The sequence below is a fragment of the Chiloscyllium plagiosum genome, unplaced genomic scaffold (assembly GCF_037043375.1).
Source record: "Chiloscyllium plagiosum isolate Xiang-an unplaced genomic scaffold, Cpla_swu_hap1 HiC_scaffold_25, whole genome shotgun sequence".
NCBI classification, from domain to species: Eukaryota; Metazoa; Chordata; class Chondrichthyes; order Orectolobiformes; family Hemiscylliidae; genus Chiloscyllium; species Chiloscyllium plagiosum.
This window is the reverse complement of record NW_028270163.1, coordinates 41110546-41123297: the sequence shown is the minus strand read 5'-3', so window position 1 is coordinate 41123297 and position 12752 is coordinate 41110546. Positions and strand designations below refer to the sequence as shown.

The window sequence follows — 12752 nt, the reverse complement described above, 5'->3', positions numbered from 1 at the left end:
GGGGCAACTTTTTCACACAGAGGGAGTCCAGAACTAGAGAGCATAGGTTTCGGGTGAGAGGGGAAAGATATAAAACAGACCTAAGGGGCAACTTTTTCACACAGAGGGTGGCAAGTGTATGGAATGAGCTGCCAGAGGGTGTGGTGGAGGCTGGTACAATTGTAACAATTAAGAGGCATTTGGATGAGTATATGAATAGGAAGGGTTTGGAGGGATATGGGCCGGGTGCTGGCAGGTGGGACTAGATTGGGTTGAGATATCTGGTCGGCATGGACAAGTTGGACCGAAGGGTCTGTTTCCATGCTGTACATCTCTATGACTCTATGATATCAGTGCGGTGCACAGTCATTTCATATTCAGAAGCAATGCACCGTTTTAAGGTTAAATACTCTGAAAAAGGGTCACTGGATTCAAAATGTTCACTCTGCTTTCAGTCAACCGATATTGCCAGATCTGCTGTGCTTCTCCAGCAATTCCTGTCTTTGTTTCATCATTTAATGGCTGATCGTGAAATAATCCTGCGCACTCTCAGTTCCATTCCCGATATAAAGCATTCCATACCTCGGTACCATCTGAAAGGTTCAATCACAAAGGCCTCAACAATAATCAACATAGTAATGAAAATGCTACACTGAATTTAAAACACAGAAACAGGTCTATGCTACAGTGTTTATGCTCCATCTAAGCCTGCTCCCACTCTAATTTTTTGTATTCCTATCAAGCTATCGCTCTCTCCCTTTGTATATATGGGGTAAAGTTCAGGGAGATCACTCCACATCTGCCTATGCTCTACATAACCTGATACTCCCAGTTTGACGTCTTCAGTCTCTGAAGTGAAGATATGTTTGCATTTTTCAGCCAAGACATCCATCACCTTGATGAGCACAGAAATATAAGATTCCCTGTTCCCACACTCTTCAAGCATATTTATAAAACAAATTAATTTCATTGAATTTTAATTAATTTATATCAGCATGTGCTCTCACTTCCTGTCAACCCAGTCTGTCTTTCTCCCTGATTAAAGCTGACACCTTCCCTGTCAGGTTGGTAGTGCAGCTGGTAGTAGATTGCATCTTATCCTGACTTGTAGGGATGAACATTTCAGCAATCGTTCTCTTCAAAAGAATGATTCTTTGGCATATTCTCATTCCCCCTCTTTATCTTGTCCTAACAAAATTTCTTTCAAACAATAAAGGGTGTAGCAATAGATTGTTACTCATGCAAAATTTTCGTTCAGTCAAGAGGGTTTTTCACATCACTTTTTTCAAAGATGAGGTTGAATATTTATTTATGCACTCACCCCAGCAGCAAAACCAAGACTTCCATCCAGTATTTGTTTCTGTGAGACAGAGATGAGAATGTCATTAAAACACTTGCACCAACAAGAAATAAAGAATTTATTGAATGCCATTGATATCCTTCAGACTTCCTTGGCTTTAGTGCCAAGCAACTACGCTTGAGATGCTGTCAGGTAGCCAAACACATCACCCCTACCCTCCTCGAGCTTATCTCTCCACCCTTCAGGCTCTCTGCCTTTATTCCTGATGAAGAGCTTTTGCCCGAAACATCGATTTTACTGCTCCTTGGATGCTGCCTGAACTGCTGTGCTCTTCCAGCACCACTAATCCAGAATCTGGTTTCCAGCATCTGCAGTCATTGTTTTTACCCAAACACAATAACGAAATCTGCACATTCCAAGATTTCATAAATAGCATTGAGATGAATGACAACTTCATCTGCTTTGGTCATGCATTTTGCTCAAATCAATGTTATTGTCTTAAAACCATCAAAACTCACAAAGTTCCACATTACAGCCTTGAAATCCAGCACTCGTAGGAAGTGAATACTTGCTAATAACAATGTCTGTGGCACTTGGTATGGAAGAATTTGCTCCAAAAAAGCTTAGCTTTTGAACAAAAAATCATTAATTTGCTCTCCACAAAAAGTTTTCCAAAAACACATCTTTCTTTCATTGTCTAATAATAATGTTTGGATCACTAGAACACAGCAGTCAATAGAAGCAAACATAATTGTTTGTTTGCACAATAACAAACTGTAATAGGATGCAGCCTTGGTCATCCTTCAGAGTGAAGAGGGCACTCCCTCAGACCTTAGACAATGGAAGCTGTGAGGGTAAAAGAAGGATCCTACATGTCCTTAATGCAATGTTCAGCAGTATGCCATTCTGAAGATGAGTACAATGTAGTCAAATAAGATAACAAACAAAAAGCAGTCATGGCCAACTTGTGCAAGTCTGTTCTGGAAGAAAATCTGACATATTTGGATTACAGATAAATGGTAAATGCAGTAATTTTTTCATGCTATAAAGTTAAATATTTTGTTTTAAGATGAGTTTGGTTAGAAGCATTATATCAACAAATGGATTTCACAAAAGCACTCTCTAAACCAATAATGTTGTGAAAACCATGCCAATTTTCCACAAAGCTTCAAAACCAGACAAGGTTCAGATCATTAAAGAAAAGAATTTCAAAAAGGGCATTTTAATAAGCAATGTTAAGACACTCATTTTTTAAAAAAAAATCAAATGCCTCAATGATTCACGAACATGCACTTGTGTGGTAGACACCACTGAAATGGGGAAAAAATAAAATTATAAAGTCTCCCCAAAACAGGGCTGTCTCCTTCAATCAATATCAATAAAAGAAAGTCCAGATAATGTGATCACTTATTTCACAGTTTGTTATGGGCCTTGGAGTTTGGTACAAACTGGCTGCACATTTCCCCACATTCCAACAGTGGCTACATTTCTAAAAATACACAATTGGGCGCAAATAAAAACTTTGAAAGATCACGAAAAGGTGTTATTGAAATGCAAGCTATTTCTTCAATAATCAATATTTTACTGAATGTTATTTCCATTCAATTAATCTTTTATCAATCTTTTAGACTTGTATCAAATTGCAGTGCAGTGACTTTAAAAGTATTTTGCCCTTGCTCAGATTCCTCTAATAGGGAAGGTCCATATGCTTCACCTTTATTTATTGTGCACAGTTCAGAAACAAAATGTCTTATTATGGAGGCTCTGAAATAAGAAAGTTAACCTATTTTTAAAACCAATAAGATGAATAAGTTAGAACATAGAACATTACAGCGCAGTACAGGCCCTTCGGCCCTCGATGTTGCGCCACCCTGTCATACTAATCTGAAGCCCATCCCACCTACACTATTCCATGTACGTCCATATGCCTGTCCAATGACAACTTAAATGCACTTAAACTTGGCAAATCTACTACCGTTGCAGGCAAAGCATTCCATACCCTTATTACTCTCTGAGTAAAGAAGATACATTGCTTTCTTAATACATTTGTTCATGACAGATGGGCATTGCTTGCTGAGCCGGCATGTATTGCCCATCCCGAATTGTCCTTGAAAAGGTGGTAGTCAGTTGCCTTCTTAAACTGCTGCAAATCTACTTTGTGTAGGTAGACCCACAATGCCATGAGGGAGGGAGTTCCGGGATTCTGACCCAGTGACAGTGGGAACGACAATATATTTCCAACTCAAATATTGAGTGGCGTGGAGGGGAACTTGCAAGTGGTGGTGGTATTATGTATCTACTACCCTTGATTGTAGTGGTCACGGATTTGGAAGGTGCTATCTAAAAAGCAGACAGATTGGATGTCTGCAGAAGTGATGCCAATCAAGCAGGATGCTTTGTCCTGGATACTGTCAAGCATCTAGGGCAGTACAGTGGCTCAGTGGTTAGATTGCTGCCTCACAGGGACCTGGGTTCGATTCCAGCCTTGGGTGACTGTCTGTGTGGAGTTTGCACATTCTCCCCGTGTAAACATGGGTTTCCTTCAGGTGCTCCCATTTCGTCTGATGTGCAGATTAGGTGGATTGGCCAATTAAGTTGCTTTATAGTGTCCAGCAATGTGTAGCCTAGGTGGATCAGCCATGGTCCGGCCTGCTTTTGTAGCTATTGTATCTATACGGCTGGCCTAGTTCAGTTTCCAGTCAATTGTCAAAACTGCAGGAAATTGATAGTGGGAGAATTCAATAATGATAACACCATTAAATATCATGGGGGTAAGAGTCTGATTCTGTTTTACAGAGTCATTGAGTCATACAGCTCTTGGAGACAGTCATTGCCTAGCATTGGTGTGGCATGAATGTTACTTGCCAGTTCTCAGCACAGACTCGGATATTGTCCAGGTCGTACTGTGTTCGGAGGTGAACTGCTTCACTATCTGAGGAGTTGCAAATGACGCTGAACAGCATGCAATTAATCAAAGGTTTAACCAGTTCTAAGGCTTAGCCAGTCAGAGCTAATTCAATATTTATACCTTCTGATTTTGGTCCAAGTTAATAAAGAAGAGCTGTTCCCCTATCTCCAAGATAAAGTATGAAAGCCAATGATAACAAGCCTACACCAAAGAACTGCAATAAATTTAAATCTGGTTTCTTTGAGGAATGAGGTTCAGGAAAAATAACTGCATTACCTTGGATTAGGTAGAAAAATTAAAACTAAAGTGGAGGAATGGAAAGGATAATAACCACCTGAACACACAGTACAAATGAGTAAGAGCACAAGTGGCCTTTTCAGCTCCTCAAGTCTACCCAACATTCAAGGCTGTGCTCCACATTTCCACATGTCCCCATTAATCACTTACACTTTGTTAGTCAAATAAACCAAACTGAGGAGTTTTAACATGGGTTAACAAAGAACAGTACAGCACAGGAACAGGCCCTTCAGTCCACCAAGACTGTACTGACAAGTGATGCCTTTCCACACTAAAAGCCATTTGCCTCTACGCAGTCTACTCTATTCCCTGCCTTTTCATGTGTCTGTCAAGATGCGTCTTAAACATTGCTATTGCATCCACCTCTATCACCTCCTCTGGCAGTGCATTCCAGGCACTTTCCACCCTCCCTGTGAAAAACTTCCCTCTCATCTCCTTTAAACTTTCCTCCTTTTACCATAAACCTATGTCCCCTAATAACTGACATTTCTACCCTGCAGAAAGACGCTGACTATCCATTCTTTCTGTGCCTCTTGGAATTTTGTAAATTTCTATCAGGAAAACTGCATCAAAACAACTTGCTTTCATCGTGTCGTCTGCACTATAAAAAGGCCCAAGAGCACTGCGTAGAAATGGAACTCAAGCAAAAAGCACTGAGGTGAATTAAAGGAGGATGTTATTCTGGGAATGTATCGCTCAGTGAAGCAGGGCCTTGAAAGCAGAGAACTGAAGAATCAAAGAGATTAAGGAAAGAAATTCCAGTGCTTAGGGCTGAGGCAGATGACAATGCACTGTTAAGGGTGAGGCAAATGTAGTCAGAGATTACAGTAAAATTCACTACCACTGGAAATCAGCAACGTATACCAGCTGAGAAATATGGTCATTTCCCTTTTCCTTTCAGCAATCCAAGCTCTAAATACAAGTTACAGTATTCAAATTTGTGTAATCTTTTTCTTGTTTCTGTACTTATTGGCTATATTACTGTTATTAGGACTGGTATCCATGAACAGCAGAACAAGAAAAATCGGTTATCAAATGACTGATTAAGTCTCAGTGGGTTTCATCCACAATCCCTTGTCAGATTAAATTCATGTCATCAATGATCAACTTCAAACAGCTACAATGCATTGTTAAAAGTATCAAAGGACAGAGTTATACTGTGTAATTGATCTTTCTTCTATGTTTAAATCTACACTTTTTCAATATTTGTCTTACATTGCACGTACGTATTTAAAAATGCCAATTTGTTCATTTTGAATTATGCTTATGCTCCAAGCTACACAAAGACAATGGAATCAGACATGTTACAAACTATACTTGGATTTCTGTTTCTACATCTCTGGCAAGAGCATTTACGTCAACTCAAGTATAATTACTCTTTAGTAAATAGTGCAAAATTCAAAATACCAAGGGCCAAACCCCAGCAAGTATCAGCAGCATTTAGGAAAAATATTGGAAACTTGAAGATTGGACAAGTGTCGAGGGTGTTGGTTGAGGAGAAGTAAACCATAACCGGAATCAATTAAAAACTAACTTTCAAGCAGAAAATAGATTTCAGTACATCTTCAAGTCAGTTCTTAGCCTTGGATGTTTAAAATGTTTCCATTTTGCATGGAGTTCTTTGGTTACTTTTAATGCTAACAGCAGTTGACATCACATTCCATGTCCTTTCAAAACTAATGTCCGATTAATGTCTGCCAATAAGTCTCCGTGAAAACAGTAGGAAAATTACTGGGTCAGCCCTTGAATTAAGCTAAGGTTCCTCAGTGCCTCAACTCTATACAAGGTCAGACATCACATGACACCAGGTCATAGTCCAACAGGTTTATGTGAAATCAAAAGCTTTCGGAGCGCTGCCCATTCGTTAGGTACCTTCGTTCTTCAAGCTTGCGAAAGCTCTCTGAAAGCTTGTGATTTCAAATAAGCCTGTCGGACTGTAACCTGGTGTCATATGACTTCTGACTTTGTCTCTCCCAGTCCAACACCTGGCATCTCCACATCAACTCAATACAGAAGTCTTTGCTTCCTCCTTCCATGACAGAAAAGAAACTGCAATTTCAATTTCACTTGTAAAAGCTCCAGTTGTCATAGCATCCACAGCTAATTGGGGATAGCATTTCAGATCACTGCCACCTTATGTCTCCTTCCTAATTTCCCTCCCAAAATGCCTCCTTCCAATGTTAAGTAGATTTCTCCACCACAGGCGACATTGTAAATCCAGAGAAAACTAAGAAACAAAGTTTTTACATTTAGACACCTTGAAGAGATCGCTCTAGAACTTCAATACTGAAACGAATAGAAACTAAATTTACACATCCTGTCCTCATAATTTAACCGTCTAACACCTTGTATGAATACAGTGAATTTATAATGCACCCCATTCCTTGGCCAATGTAGCCTTCTGTGAGATATACTGCCTAAAACTGAACACAGTCTTCTGGAACTTAACAAAGCTCTTACGCAATTAAAAGATTAACTTCTTCATCTTTACATTCTACCCTGCGTGAGGTAACTTTTTTATCTGCTTTTTGTTGCTGACTATAAATGATTATTATCTATTAATGATTTAAAGTACTTGGACTCCCAAATCTCTTTGCTCCTCTGAAATTTCTAGTTTCTCTCATTTAGAAAATATGTTGATTTATCTTTCTTGGGTCCAGAGTGATTGATCTTATAGCTTACACACATTTAACTTTGATGACCATAATCTTGCTCACTCACTCAAGATCTATGTCCCCTTGCAACTTTACCACTCACATCTGCACTAAATTCATAATGTGTAATCCATTACTGGGACATTCTATGCTTGTGAAAATTACAATGTGTCTTTTCGTGTATTACAGGGATTAAATAACTAGCGGGGGACACATCATTTTGTACTACTCGAAGATTAAAGTACAAGAACTACTCCTAAAAAGGAACACGCTTGAGGCAGTGATCTAATCTCGAGTTTGGAAACATTGGCGTAAGCTGCTGGTATTCTGCAGTGCAATGGCACAAAGCTCCGAGTGGATTTAGAATAATGATGGAAGTGGATCATTATTACCAACAAATTAAATCAGTTTACTTATCTAAACACTACTAGCTACATTTGGGAAATCTGGCATCTTAACTTGCAGGGGACCTTATAGAACTGACTCATCAAGGAAGCAACTGTTCCCTTCATCCTGTCATCAGGCAAAAGACAAAACGCACTGGACCAAATATTCGCTAGGGTAGCAATCATTTTTGGAATGCTGCTCCATTCCAACCTTTCACATCTCAAACATGCTTCATCCTCACAGAGTCCAACTTATACAGTCATAGAGATGTACAGCATGGAAACAGACCCTTCGGTCCATACCAAACGCCTTCTTCATTATCCTATCTACCTGCAACTCCACTTACAAGGAGCTATGAAACTGCACTCCAAGGTCTCTTTGTTCAGCAACACTCCCTAGGACCTTACCATTAAGTGTATAAGTCCTGCTAAGATTTGCTTTCCTAAAATGCAGCTCCTCGCATTTATCTGAATTAAACTCCATCTGCCACTTCTCAGCCCATTGGTCCATTTGGTGAAGATCCTGTTGTAATCCAAGGTAACCTTCTTCGCTGTCCACTACACCTCCAATTTTGGTGTCATCTGCAAACTTACTAACTGTACTTCTTATGCTCGCATCCAAATCATTTATGTAAATGACAAAAAGTAGAGGACCCAGCACCAATCCTTGTGGCACTCCACTGGTCACAGGCCTCCAGTCTGAAAAACAACCCTCTACCACCACCCTCTGTCTTCTACCTTTGAGCCAGTTCTGTATCCAAATGGCTAGTTCTCCAGAAATGTGGAGCACAGTATCCCCTTGGGAATTCCACTGGAGCATTGTGGTGCCTGCAACTAAAGTCAAGAGTTCATAGAGGCCTGCAGCTCAGAAAAAGGCCTTTGGCCCATCAAGTCTATGCTGATCAAAAACCACCTTCTAACTAATCTCCTCATTTTCCAGCACTTAGCTCCCAGCCTTGCATGCTTTGGCATCACGGGTGTACCTCTTGACACGCCTTAAATGATTTGCAGTTTCCTGCTTCTATCACTTTTCCAGCCAGTGAGTTCCAGATACCTACCAACCTCTGGGTGAAAAAAAACGGCATCACCATTAAACGTCCATTCCCTTAAATCTACGTGCCCAGGTCATTGATCTCTCCATCCAAGAGGAAATGTGGGCGGCACAGTGGCACAATGGTTAGCACTGCTGCCTCAGAGCGCCAGAGACCCGGGTTCAATTCCCGCCTCAGGCGAATGACTGTGTGGAGTTTGCACATTCTCCCCGTGTCTGTGGGGTTTCCTCTAGGTGCTCCGGTTTCCTCCCATAGTCCAAAAATGTGCAGATTAGGTGAATTGGCCATGCTAAATTGCCTGTAGTGTTAGGGGAAGGGGTAAATGTAGGGGAATGTGTCTGGGTGGTTTGTGCTTCGGCGGGTCGATGCGGACTTGTTGGGCCTGTTTCCACACTCTAAGTAAATGTTTCTTCCTGTCTACCCTACCCATGCCCCTCAGTTTTTTACAATTCAATCATGTGCCCCCCTCAGTCTCCTCTTCTCCAAGGAAATTCTCACAGTGGGCAGTGCATCAAGACCCCTGTGGGGGGGCCCTGACACTCATTTTGGAATGTTTGTCTGTGTGCTAACAACCTGGAGACCAGGAGATCTGGGCTGTTATTCTTGAACCGTGGAATAGCTACAGTACAAAATTAAGCCATTCAGCCTGTCCTGCTTGTGCCAGCTCTCAGCAAATGGAATTCAGCTTGGCCTATCCCTGCCTCTGTCTTTCTTTCCAGTAGCTCTGTCAAATTCAATGCAGATAACTACCCAATTTCCTTCTGAAAGCCATGATTTAATCTGCCTCCTCTATACACTCAGATGCTCCAGATCATAACTACTCACTGCGTAAACACCCTTACCCTTGCATCGTCCTTAGTACTTTGCCATTCCCCATCAGGGTCTTGACCCTTTCATCAACCGAACTGGTGTTTCACCTACAAGGGTGGAAGTCATTATTTTATAGATGCCATCAAACTGCATGTAACTGGATATACATCTCTCTAATGCATCATGAAAATCAGTAAGAACTATATCATGGATCATTAAGGTCCAGCCTTGTCTTTTCCATCCATCTCAAGTACATGACTATCATCCTGCTCTCTGTCTTTAAAAACCTGGATAATCTCCTAAACAGGCCAATTAGCTGCCTTCAGTACCATGTCTAACACTCTCTGAAGAGAGGGCTCTTATGGCATATTCTTAATGTCCTTCCTCTGGGCAATTGTCTCACCTGCTCCAGTTGGGTACCAGAACATGTAAAAAAAAAACTTCTCTGAAGTAGAACTTTACAAAATGTCTTTTTCAAGTCCATATAAATTACACTTCTAAGTGTTTCACTATTTTTGTGACTATATTTCCTCAAAAAACCCAATTATTTCCCTATATACATTTACGGTCTCTACAGTCTGGTCAAATTTCTCCATGGCCTTATCCAATTGCTGCTGAAATCTTCATCTGCGACTTTGTCACCTCCAGAATCGACTATTTCAATGTTCTCCTGAGCAACTATTATCTTCCCTAAACATGATTCCATGCAAATCTCTCGGATAGATCCTAACCCACACAAACTCCTACTACTCTATTATCCTTCTGCCTGTTAACTAACGCTGCATCCCAATCAACTAACACCCACAAATTTTTAATTTTCAACCTTATATCCCTCAAGGTCTTGTCCCTCCCTATCTCACATATTAGCCATTGAGCACATGAGAATCTTTATTCAGCCCATTCTCTTGCCTCTTACATATTCCCAATCCCCTCTATCTTCAGCTTCAAGAAAGATACTTGTTTACTAATTCATTCATTGGATGTCACCAGCGTCAGCTAAGCCAGCATTTCACTCATCTGAAGAATGACGTTCCAGGTCATTTCAGTGGAGAGTAAAGAGTCAACTACATTGTCTGGATCTGGAGTCCCAGATCAGGTAAGAGAAAGGAACACTTGCATTTACATTGCACCTTTAAAAGATCTCACAGTGCTTTACAGCCAATGAAATATTTCTGAAGTTTAGACACTTATAATTGGCAGCAAATTTGCAAATAGCAACCTGACAAAAACTGCAAAGTGACACTGATTATTCATCTGTTTTTGTGCTGTTGACTAAGGGATAAGTATCAGCCCCAAGACATCATTCCCCTCTTCTTCATCGAAATAGTGACATGGGATCTATTACTTCCACCTGGCAGTGAAGACAGGGTTTAACGTCTCAGGTAAAATGTGGCTCCCATAATACTGTAGTACTCCTTCGGGTAACCTGCCTTTATGAGTTCAAATCCTTGAACGAAACTTGAAATTCACACCCATCTGACTCAAAGGCTAAGGGCTATCAGTTAAGCCAGCTGATATTCATGTGGACTGCATATATCCTTCCCAAAAGATGTTAAGAAGTAAATGGGCTTTTATGACAATCCCATTGTTTCATTGTCAATATTACTGATATGAGCACTTTGTTTCAGAATTTTTTAACAAAATTTGAATTTTCCAGTTGCCATAATGAGACTTGAACACATCTCCACATCATTCATCCAAACTGTGGATTACTAACTTAACACCACATTCATAATGCTACTGTTCCCCACGTATTCTCAGTTACATAGACCCTTTCGTAACCCTGGGGCACCCCAAGAATTGCACAGCTAATGAAGAAATGTTTAAATGTGGTAACTGTTGTAATGGCAGAAAATGCAGCTGACACTTTGCCTCCAAAAAAGTGACACAAGCAGGAATATAAGAAAATTTAAATTAAGCAATTCCAGTGGCCCTAATCTAATCCCTAAATCTCTTTGCCTTATTACCTCTTCTACAGCTTTTCTGACCACCCCCACCCCGCTCCAAGTTTTTATTCCTTCCATTTAGCATCTACTTTGTGGCATCAATTTTTGTTTTACCTCATTTCCATTCAGCCTCTTGGACTGTGATTCACATTAAAAGATATGCACATCATTGTTAGTGTGAATATCTCTGAGAGAGTCAATAAAATGTGGAGCTGGAAAAAAGCACACCAGGTCAAGCAGCATCAGAGGAGCAGAGGAGTCGATGTTTCAGGTCAGAACCTTTCATCAGGACTGGGACTGAATGTCTCTAACATGCAGCAGAGGTAGTTCCTTGCATTACCCTAGCTATGGGCCTGTCAATATTATGACCTCTCCTAGCTTACAGTCATAACCACATAGAAAGAGGCCCTTCAGCTCACGGAGTCCATGCTGGCTCTATATGGAGCAATCCAGTTACTCTCTTTCTGCACTCCACTCACCCACAGCTCTGCAAGTTTATTTCCCTCAAGGGCTCATCCAACTTCCTTTTGAAATTACTGATCATTTCAACTTCCACTCCCTCACAGGCAGTTTCCAAATCATGCCCACTCATTGGAATCTACCCTTCACAGTGAGCCTTCTAAAAGGAAATCTCCACAAAAAAATAACAAGAAAAGTTATGAATTTGAAAGTCAATGGCCTGGAGATACATTTGTGCCAGAATGACGGTAAGATATCAGTTTCCAGGAAGGGTTGGGCTGTCAATGTGGCATTGCAAAATACTTTAATACTGCCATGACACAATACAAAAGGTCATAGGGAAAGATAGAGATATAATTCATTCAAAGGTATTAATTATACTCCATATTGTATGAAGGACATCTTATACACTGGCAATGATCCTTTATGAGCATTTCATATTGTGGAAGTTATTTTCATTGATTTGCCAAGTTGGATTATTACATTGCTGTATGTTCCCAAACTGAAGGCTCCACGTCATGATAATAAACACTATCCTAGAGGAAATAACTGGGCTTTCTAAAGGTCGTGCCCGCCTTTGATTTAGGATGTTACTTTCAGTAATCAATTTAAATTCATGATGAAGCCAACCAGTTATACAGGGACTAGCCTGGCCGGGGGTCTGAGCTCACGGATGCCTTCAATGTCAGGTCCCGACTTCATACCGACCTGGCCGTGCGAGAAGATGAAAACCAGAGCAGCCCCGGCGGCCGTGAGCCCCCAGGTGAAGAATGTGCCCAGGAGGCTCTGCAGAACCGGGCTCCAGCCCTCGATCATGGTCCTCTCTCTGTGTGTCACTAACGCACCCCGCTGCACAGCCAGCGCTTCCTTCTCACTTCCTCATCCTGCTGCCCACGTGTCTCCCAAACACGTCTGCCCCGCCCCTGGCACGCTGAGTGGCTGTCCTGCCTCCGCTACCGCC

General features: G+C 41.1%; 1 protein-coding gene across 4 annotated transcripts in view; it reads right to left on the bottom strand.

The window, feature by feature from the left end:
- slc39a11 (solute carrier family 39, member 11) overlaps positions 1-12692 on the bottom strand; it is a 728791-nt gene extending 716099 nt beyond the window's left edge. The window contains exons 1-2 of one of the 4 annotated variants that reach the window (XM_088000669.1): positions 12500-12692; positions 1301-1339 (exon numbers count right to left, since the gene is read on the bottom strand). In XM_088000669.1, the coding sequence (XP_087856795.1) occupies positions 1301-1339; positions 12500-12607 (147 nt within the window). In that variant the 5' untranslated portion in view covers positions 12608-12692. The remainder of the gene's footprint in view (positions 1-1300; positions 1340-12499) is intronic. The other 3 variants (XM_043714886.2, XM_043714885.2, XM_043714887.2) reach the window with 3 other exon arrangements.
- Between the last annotated feature and the right edge of the window lie 60 nt (positions 12693-12752).